The sequence below is a fragment of the Pygocentrus nattereri genome, chromosome 19, assembly GCF_015220715.1.
Source record: "Pygocentrus nattereri isolate fPygNat1 chromosome 19, fPygNat1.pri, whole genome shotgun sequence".
In the NCBI taxonomy this organism is placed as follows: Eukaryota; Metazoa; Chordata; class Actinopteri; order Characiformes; family Serrasalmidae; genus Pygocentrus; species Pygocentrus nattereri.
The window spans coordinates 27,390,386-27,400,592 of NC_051229.1; the positions used below are offsets into that span (position 1 = coordinate 27,390,386).

Below are 10,207 nucleotides of genomic sequence, written 5' to 3' on the forward strand. Positions count from 1 at the left end.
CACTGTCTCTATATTGTGTGTCTTAGATGGCTTATCACTTGAATATTCATAAGTATTCAGTTCTGTTGCTTTGTTGTTTCGCAGTGGTAAAAAGGGCGCTGTTCAGACCTGGAAACAGAAAAATTGGCATTAAATAACTGGATGTGAATACTTTGAATGAGTGTAAGGTTTTGCCATTAGGCAGGATAAAGTGGATTTTTGACAATAGCTAGAGACGATATATTGAACTATTTCATGCATTTTGCATTGTACCCCTTTTTTCCTGTGTGTGTGTGTGTGTGTGTGTGTGTGTGTGTGTGCGAGAGAGAGAGTTTAATGTTTTGTAGTACATTCATTTAAAAAGTTACTCAAGATGCTCAAGATGAAATAACAAGGACTGGCATTAATGCCTGAAGAGATTAAATGGAAACACAAAGCCTTAAATCGTTTGGTTTTATCTACAGTATCCAACTATACAACTACAATATCCTCCAGAATTATTACAGCCCTTCTATTAGATTATTAGAAATATTCAGTGTGAAGGACAGACCTCCGATAACCTGTCATCTCCCAGTTCATCCAACGTTATAAGAGAGCTGCATTGCCTGAAGAGAAAATGCACACATATATAAAATAAATATATATATATATATATATATATATATATATATATATATATATATATATCAGTTATGATAAGCATAGAAAACAAAAACTGTTGTGCAAATAAAGACATGAACAAATAAAAACATAATTCAGTATTCAGGAGTCAGTACAGTAAAAGGCTTGTTATGCTACCAATAGGTTTAAAAATTCTTTGCTGCAGATTCATTATCACACATAACAATAAAACAATAATCACTGAATACTGGTGACATAATAATGACTGAAATTTCGTTTGTTACGTGAAATCAAATTTGTAGGTATACTCAGTTTTTTATTTTTATTTTTTTGATATTTTCACTTTTTACAATTAAACTGTCCAGCTTCTCGCTCTACATTCTCTATTTTTCCACATGAGGATGTGTTTAGCTTGAACAGAGTTCTTACTCTTTTGGTCCCAGGGGATCCTTTTCATCTGTCAGCCCTTCAGTTCGTTTTACAGGCCTGTTTTCTATAGGAATCGTGCGTTGGCGACCTCAAGCGCCCTCCGACCGTGGCAGACCATCTGCTCTGCTTTGAGTAAACTGCTAATGATATTGAGAAATCAATGCTGCCTTCATTATGCATTGTAGTCCTGTAAAAAAGGCTTTTTAAGGAATATTCCAGTATTTATGTAGCATAGAATTACCTGCAGCGTCAAATTACCATTGGCTTTTTGTGCTTTGTTAAAGAATAGAAAAACTGTTGACTCAAAAAATGAACAATAGAAATAACTGAAGCTGGAGTGGCAGCAGTGGATCTTGCTGTACTACAAGTTTGTGCTGAATGATCATCATTTTTAAAGTGCTCTGTTAACTGAACATAAATATGCCAAAGATAGAGAACAGGCTGATTTATGTCGGAATATTCCTTTAAGGAATTCAGTTACTCAGCGAAAGCCACTTGTAGTATAGACACAGTCAGTTGCTCACTATGAATTTAGGATGAGCTTTGGGAATATCCTTTTAACTTGTGGCAGATGGGCTGGTTTGGCATGTGGGACCTTTGTATACGGTTCCATAAGCCAAACAAATATCGCACAGCTTTAGATTGATGAAACAGGTCAAATGTCAGGCATCTGTTGTCGGATAGAAATGTCACTCATTCAGTCCTAAATGTGGTGCATATGCCCTGTGCTTCTACACATTTATGTAGCTTAACACCTGCCACAGTTTGATCAACCCTTATTATAAAAGCGTGGTGTAACTACATTGTGTGGCCAAAAGTATGTGGACAACCTCTCATGTCTTGAGCTCAGATGTTTCAGTCATACCTATTGTTAACAAGTGTGTGAAAACATGTGCCTCTTCATGTAGTTTCCATAGACAGTAGAATGAAACTGCAGAGCTCATAGGATGCCACCTTTACCACAATTTGGTTTCTGAAATCTCTGCCCTGTTAGATCTGCCCCTGCCCCTGTGTTTAGGAGCAACAACAGCTCAGCCACAGAGCGGTAGACCACCCAAACTCACAGAGCAGGGCAGACAATTATTGACGTGTGAAGTCTGTAAAAATCACCTGATGCATCAACAGAATTCCAAACTGGTCCTGAAAACTATTTCAGCACAAGAACTGTGTGTCAGGAGCTTCATTAAATGGGTTTCCATGGTTGAGCAGCTGCACACAAGCCTAAGATCACTAGATGCAATACCAAGCCTATTAATACAGACAATAATATAATACATTAAATAATACATCCATCCATCCATCCATCCATCCATCCATCCATCTATCCATTTTCTAAGCCGCTTCTCCATCAGGGTCGCGGGGGGTGCTGGAGCCTATCTCAGCAGTCTTTAGGCGGAAGGCAGGATACACCCTGGACAGGTCGCCAGTCCATCGCAGGGCAGACAGACAGACACAGACCGCCACACACACATTCACACCCAGGGGCAATTTAGCATGTCCAATAGGCCTGACTGCATGTCTTTGGACTGTGGGAGGAAACCAGAGAACCCAGAGGAAACCCACACAGGCACGGGAGAACCCCATTCGCCCGGATGGGGACTCAAACCCAGGCCCTCTTTGCTGTGAGGTGACAGAGCTACCCACCGCACCATATATATATATATATATATATATATATATATATATATATATATATATATATATAATACTGTGACACCGCCACATAAAGGGGACCTGTGGGATCCCTATCTAGAAGTATTAACACTTAAGCTCCTGATAGTGTTATTTAGGTGACCCCACGGATTAAAGTCCTTAGGAACCTTAGGCTGTTCATTGAGATGTGTTGGGAGAAGGTGTGGCCTCAGTTTTCCATCAGTGTGGGTGTGTGTATATTTTATATACATTATTTTTTGTGACCTTTTCCGGAGGTTTTCTGGAGGGGAAGACTTTTATTGTGAAAGTGAACCCTGGTTTGAGAACAGGAAAAAGGAGGTAGAGCAGCCATCTTAAGGAAGGTGAAAGTTTGGGGAAGATAGCCCTGGGGAAGTTGGCTGTTGAGGCCCAAACAGCATCTACTTTTTCTTTCTCTCATCCTTGTCTTTGACGTGTGGATTACCTTTTTTTTAAAGTGAGGTATCGCAAGGAACTGGGTGAGCTCATTCCATTTTTTATACTGAATAAAATATATATTGGTCATCTTTGTTGTATACTGGCACTGCATGGTTTATACTCACCTAATTAGTCCTCAGACTTTTAATAGTAACAGCCAAGTGGTCAGATTGTTACAATACTCTTAGGTCATAAAAGTTAAGAAAAGGTACCTGAACCATTTAAAGTGTTAATAATACATCAAGAATGATCGACTTTTACAGGAAAGCGCATGTCAAAACAGCTGTGTTGTTTTTTCACCCAGTTTCTTCTCAGTTTTTGTGGCTCATTCCTTCTGATAGGCAGAAAGGTGTAGACATACATGTTTATAAGCTATACCTCATTTATCCAAGTTGACATGAACAAAGTTCATTAAAAATGTAAAAGTTCGTTTAACTCTTGCTTTGCATGTTTGACCAGACAATGAACACTAAGCACTGTAAAAATTTCAACTTTAATACCATAAATAACGTTAAACAGTACAAGAGCTAATAACATGTTGTTATTCTATTATCATCATCATTATTATTATTATCTATGAAATACAACATATGAAAGCAATATAAAATCAAATTTTCCCTCTACTAATAAATGATAATTGCCTGAAGTTGGGAAATTTAAAAAATCTATGCTATTTTTTCCATAATAATGGCAAATAAAAAGCTTCAACAGGGACTAAAATGACCCAAAACATGATGGGACAAACTATACTAATATAATATAGTTATAGCATCTATCGAAAGAATCAAAGCAGCTATAAAACGAGGACTTATCAAGGCAAATGATCCGACATATAAAACAACTGGTTGTAGTTGAAAAAGTCCAATGCGTAGGGTGAGTGTATGAGTGTGTCAAGATGGGTCAGAGCCGTATCCAAGTCAAAAGGGGAGCCAAAAAAACCTTAAAAATACCGTTGTAAGAAGACCATCTGCAAAAAATAATATCTTCATAGAAGGGCTTAAATTCTTAACATGAAAACTTCTGTTGGTCCAAATCTTGTCCGTTCCGGTCAGCTTGCTCAGTTCATGCTTATCAAAGCTGGAGAATAAAAAAAAAAAAAAACTTCTTTTTTGTTCCTAAAAATGGAGTTACAAGACTTTCTCATTGCAGCAGTGATAATTCCTGTCCAGCAGATTAATGTTTAAATATTTTCAGGATGGTGTGTACTCTTGACCCAAAACATGGCAAAATAAACTATAGACACTATATATCAAAATGTTTTGTAGACACCTTCTCGTCCAATGTTACCTCTAAAATCAAGGGCATTAATAGGGAGTTTGTCACACAGTTTACATTTACACCATCTAACACTTGGCATAGGGTGTGGTGACTTCACGTTCATGTGGAGCTGCTCCAGAGCCACCCGTTCTGTTAGTCAGTGCTTTCTATAGAGATCATATCAGCTATGTGTGAGCAACTGTGTCAGCCATAGGTGCACCTTAAGTTAAGTGATTTATTTTTTTTTTTTTAAATCAGGGGATCGGGGAAATGCATTTAACCCATCTGTGAAGTGAAACACCACACACACACTAGGGGGCAGTGAGCACACTTGCCCAGAGCAGAGGGCAGCACTATCCACGGTGCCCGGGGAGCAATTGGGGGTTAGCTGTCTTGCTCAAGGACGCCTCAGTCATGGATTGTTGGCACTGGGGATCGAACCGGCAAACTTTCAGTCCCAGGGCCAGTTCCCTGACCTCCAGCCCACGACTGCACCCACAAATTTAGCTCTGCCCTGGCAGAGCCTTCAAAAATAAGAAGAACTCGTCAACGTTCCCCTCCACGGAAATCTTTTGTAAAAGGTGAAAGATTTGTGTGTGAATGAAGAGAAACCCGAGCTTAAAGTAGCTGAATAAATTATTACTTGTGGGGAACTTTCATTTCATGTCTGAATATTTTATGTTTTTTTTATTTAGTAGAGTCATCTAATGTGTATTTAAACTCTTATTGTATACTCGTTTCATTTTTTAACATTCTGTTGAAAATGAAAGGATTAAAATCTTGAAACGCCCAACAGAAAATTGTCCGATCAAATTTTTTTTCTCACATTTTATGTAGGTGGATCCATCCAAGCTAGCTCTCTGTTGATTCGGATGATTTCCTATTAAGCGCTGACAGTGAAATCAACCAATGATCTGCACCAGTTACATAACACTGCTGTCAAAACAAAACTCATATCTCCATTTCTGTCCATGTTTTTCAGTTTTATCATAATTTGATAATAACTGTTGTCCTTTACACTGTGTGTAAATTTCATGATGAATGGATGAAAGGAAATGGGCAATTACTCAGGCAGACGTCTGGTTCCATTGACTTACATTAAAACGTAAATTAGGTTTTTTCCTTCTCCTGTAAAGTTACCATTTTGGAGATACAAGGTTTTCTTCTGACACCAGTGATAAGCACAAAATGCCCCTCTAGAGCTTTCTGAAAGTTCTAAATACATTACTGAAAATGAATTCAGGTGGTAGAGTGACCAATGTGTTTGTCACTTGTTAGAAATGGAAAACAGGGCTCTTTTCTGAAAGAGTCACTGTAAAACTGCTAAGAGGTCAAATATGTTAATATGTCTGTTATACACTTCAAATTAAGCATAAAATATGTTTTACAAGATGCACATGAACATTTTTGGCCTAGACTAATCACATACATGTGAACTGCCGTTAGCTTAGTGCTAAAATACTACAAGAATTCCATAGGAGCGCTAACAGAAATCAGCATTATTGTAAAGGTGTTTCTTTCATTGTTTTTGACAGAGCCTGGCTTTAATAGTTTGAAGGGGTGTCTACAAACATTAGCATGTATAGTATGTCTAAGTGGCTGTTTCATGAATTTGGATATTATCCAAAGTAATTTGATGTATGAAAAGGCAGAGTGTAGAGGAGAGAGGCACGTAAAGCATGAATGTGTCCAGCAGCGGCTTTTTTTCCGTTGAAAAACAAGGTTGCAAGGTTTTCTAATGACTCCCACGGAGTGTGTCCATTTCAGTGTTTCTGCAGTAATCAGGAGATTTGTGTTTTTCACTCCATGCTGCCCCCTCTTGGCCTACCAGGGCCTCCACATGGATGTGTTGTAGGTAATAGTAGCCTGTTCCTCTTCAGCTGGAACTGGACTTGATTCTCCATCAGTTTCCTCAGAGTCTGAGCACAGATCTTCACTGGAGGAGGGTGACGATGAGGAGGAATTTGGGGAAAGAGCTGCAGATGCCCCATTTGTTGCTCTGGCTGGGCTCAGTATGGCAGAGGTCATTGATTGGTCAGCCATCAGGTCCAGCAGTGCCTCTGGAAGACTCTCCTCATGTAACGGCATACACTCCAGCAGGTGGTTTAACAGCTCTGCAGCAACCGTGGCGTCGATTCCAGGACAGGTGGACACAAACGTGTGGACCTCATGCATGCACTGGATGTAGCCGGCAGCAAATCGCTCACTGGCCTCGTGACTCACGGTGTTGGCTTCTATAGTTCAAATACACACACACATATATTAGCAGAAGGATCTTAAGACTTATTATTCTGCATCAACTATGAATTATTCAATTACTACAATTAATTGTTTAATAAAGTTTGTGTACATACTGTTAAACTACTTTCAATAAGAACTGACAAAAGGGCAATGCAGGCTGATTGTAATATTTGTAGCTACGCTGTGTAGCCTACACAGTTATCCACATGTATATTTCCGTGCAACCCAGAATCAGAAATCACAATTGTGACTACACAGTTAGAGACACGTGTGTGATGATTTGGGTAAACTTGCATTACTCAGCTACATTAGTCTTGTACCTCCCAATACAGAGTCTGATATACGCCAATATATGGATTTCAAATATATGACACATATATAAGCATAAATAGATTTTTTCCTATATCCAATTTATATTTGTCACAAATGGCCATATTCAAATATAGGACATATATTTCAGCCATATATAGTATAGTTTATGTGCATATATGGCCAGGTCCAGTGCAAAACTAAAGAATCAAATGTCAACAACACACGTTTGATATTTGCAGAGGTTTAAGAAACGAATCACATTTACTCTTGTTACTGTAATTGAGTACAGTTTTCCCTGTAACGATACTTTTTGGGGTAGAATTAAATCATGGTACTTTTACTGTTACTTGAGATCATTTTTAATGAAATACTTTTACTTCGATACTTTATTTTTAGGGGGCGGCACGGTGGCGTGGTGGGTAGCGCTGTCGCCTCACAGCAAGGAGGGCCTGGGTTCGATTCCCTGGCATGGTGGCCGGGTCCTCTCTGTGTGGAGTTTGCATGTTCTCCCCGTGTCTGCGTGGGTTTCCTCCGGGTTCTCCGGTTTCCTCCCACAGTCCAAAGACATGCAGTCAGGCCAATTGGACATGCTAAATTGTACCTAGGTGTGTGAGTGACTGTCTGTGTCTGTGTGTCTGCCCTGCGATGGACTGGCGTCCTGTCCAGGGTTTATCCTGCCTTCCGCCCGAAGACTGCTGGGATAGGCTCCAGCTCCCCCCCCGCGACCCTGACGGAGAAGTGGCTTAGAAAATGGATGGATGGATGGACTTTATTTTTTTTATAACATTACAGTGTAAGAATGAATTATGAGCACATCAGCTCAGAAAACAGTAAGGACAGAATGAGGTTAAATTTAAAAGATTCACCAATTAAAAACAGCAGCTCCAACAGGAAAAACACTACAGAGATGTCCAGTTTAGTAGAGAAGGACAGAGGAGAACTGAACCAGCTCACACGAGGAACAGAATCTGTATTCTTTTAACTTGAACTAAAACAAAAACGGCGTTAATATCAGCGGCCAAACACAAAACTGCCGAGATCTACTTTCGCAGCCAGCCAGTGATGTAGGTGGGTCAGCTCAGAGAAGTGTTCAGGTTGTGAAGCGGAAATACGCAAAAGTAACTAAGTAACTGAAGTAACTAAAGTAGTTTTTTAATGAACTACTCGTTTACTCTTACTCGAGTAATTTTATTTACCAATACTTTTGCTTGTACTTGAGTAAATTATCACTACAGTAATAGTACTTGTACTTGAGTGGGAATTTTCAGTACTCTTAAGTAACAATGGAAAATTGTTGTACTATAATTGTTGTTAGAGTCATAAATGAGCAGTGTGTGGCTGAGGCAGGTCTGTGGGAGAAGGTATGCATGTTTTACCATGAGACTGATGCTGCAGGATGTTCTCCACCCGCTTCACTGTCAGCTCAAGCACTTCTGCGTTCTCCATTTTTGCCTGTAACTGCACAAAAGTTAAGAATTTAGTTTCAGAAATAGGCAACATTTATTGTAAAAAGAAGAAAAAAAAGAAAGTCAGGTCAACTTAAAAGTACTAATCTTAGACTTCAGACCAATGATGACTGGCAGGGTTTGTACTCATGATCTCTTGATAAGTAGGCAGAACAGCAGTTAACTGTGCTGAAATAAATGAATGATTATATAATGCTATATATGGAGTAATAATTGCTACCATTTAAATTATTCATCATTTGCTTAGTGATAACAAGCAATGACAGGAAAGAGAAGAAAGAAAGGAAACAAGAAAGACAAGTAGAGTCGTGAAATTGGCAAAAAAAATAACAAATGAAAGCAACGACAAAAAAGAAAATTATAATTGCAAAGCATTTATTGAGTACGAAATAACATAGCTATAAAAAATAATATGCATAATGTTATTGTGATAACTATTATTACTATTATTAAATAATAATTGCTTTAATGTCTATAATTGATCATTAATATGTGTAGAATTTAAGAAAGAACACATATGTAGCAACTGTACTGATCAAATTTAGTAGCTATTTTAAAGGCCTGTTATTATTAAGTGTTTCCTGGGTTTTGTTTGAAATGTCCTTACTCTGGGAAGTTTAACAAATATGAGCCTCGATGTTGAATCTGCTCCTCCTACCTCTGTCTCTGTGATGAGGTTGCGTAGCTCCTGCAAGCTTTCATTAATTCTCGCCCTCCTCTTCTTCTCCACCAGTGGCTTACGGGTCTGTAGAGGCACCAGGAGTTCAGGTAAGGGTGGTCAGTTTAGATGAATTGCCCATTAAAACCAACATTTTAGCTCCAGTAGAAGTGAGAGAATCTTATATTTTCCTACAGAACTGCAGGAGACGTCTTAGTACATCCAGCCTCAATCAAAAAAATATAAAAAAGTCCAAAAAAATCATAAAATGTTGACTGTATCCTCAGACTGTATCAGTTTCATACGTTTAATGCAATGTTCATAAGGGAGAGTTCATGATGTCCACTTAAACACACTATGTATTATTTAATATGATCACTCTGTTTTATTATTTATTATAAACACTCTCTTTTATTATGTGGAGGTTCTGCAGACTTTAACACACATCCCATGCATCTCATTTACATAAAATGGCTCTATAAAGAACCGCAAAGACTCTTCAGGAAACCAAAAGTGGCTCCTCTGTGGACTTTGCTTTGCTTTATTTTTAACAGTTCTCTCTACCTGGACCAGCTCCTACCTTCCTGTCTCCTCGCGCGTTCGTCTCCTCCTCCAGACTGAATCCACTCCTAAAGGGGGCCATTATGTCACAGGGTGGGGGATGTGGGGGGCTCGAGCAGCCGTAGTTTAGTCCGTGTGTGGGAGTTTGTGTATGTGTGTTCGAGGCTTCAGTGTGGCTATATACTGGCCTATTTGCATGTGAATACGACGCCCTGCTTGCACCAGGCTTCAGCTCCAGCCAATCAGCTCGGACTCTTTTGTCTTGAGACAGTGAGGGTTGAGGGTGGGGGAGAGAGACAGGTGTTCAACACAGAACGAGACAGAGAGAGATACACCAGAGAGCGACAGAGAGAGTCAGACCACATATGTACACACACACACACATATATATATATATATATATATTATATTATCTGTGTGTGTGTGTATGCTTCTCTTCTACTACAGTCATTATTAATATTGACACCTTTAATCAGGATAATGCAGGATAATTAATCAGGATGTGGTCAATGATTCTATAAGTGCTATAATAAAATTGTTTTGAGTTTTATGTATATTATTTATATGTTTTATG

The 10,207-nt window shown here is 38.9% G+C and overlaps 1 protein-coding gene and 1 non-coding gene across 2 annotated transcripts; both read right to left on the minus strand.

Moving 5' to 3' along the window:
• Positions 1-4,767: 4,767 nt before the first annotated feature.
• Positions 4,768-9,803, minus strand: LOC108435713 (transcription cofactor HES-6-like). Its single transcript, XM_017711720.2, has 4 exons — positions 9,653-9,803; positions 9,073-9,159; positions 8,325-8,406; positions 4,768-6,629 (listed from the first exon to the last, which is right to left on the minus strand). Exons 1-4 carry the CDS (start codon positions 9,713-9,715, stop codon positions 6,220-6,222), a joined length of 642 nt encoding a protein of 213 aa, XP_017567209.1. The 5' UTR covers positions 9,716-9,803; the 3' UTR covers positions 4,768-6,219.
• On the minus strand, positions 4,901-5,015 carry LOC119261651. Its single transcript, XR_005129145.1, has one exon. It is a non-coding gene; the product is annotated as a U5 spliceosomal RNA (small nuclear RNA).
• Positions 9,804-10,207: the final 404 nt, after the last annotated feature.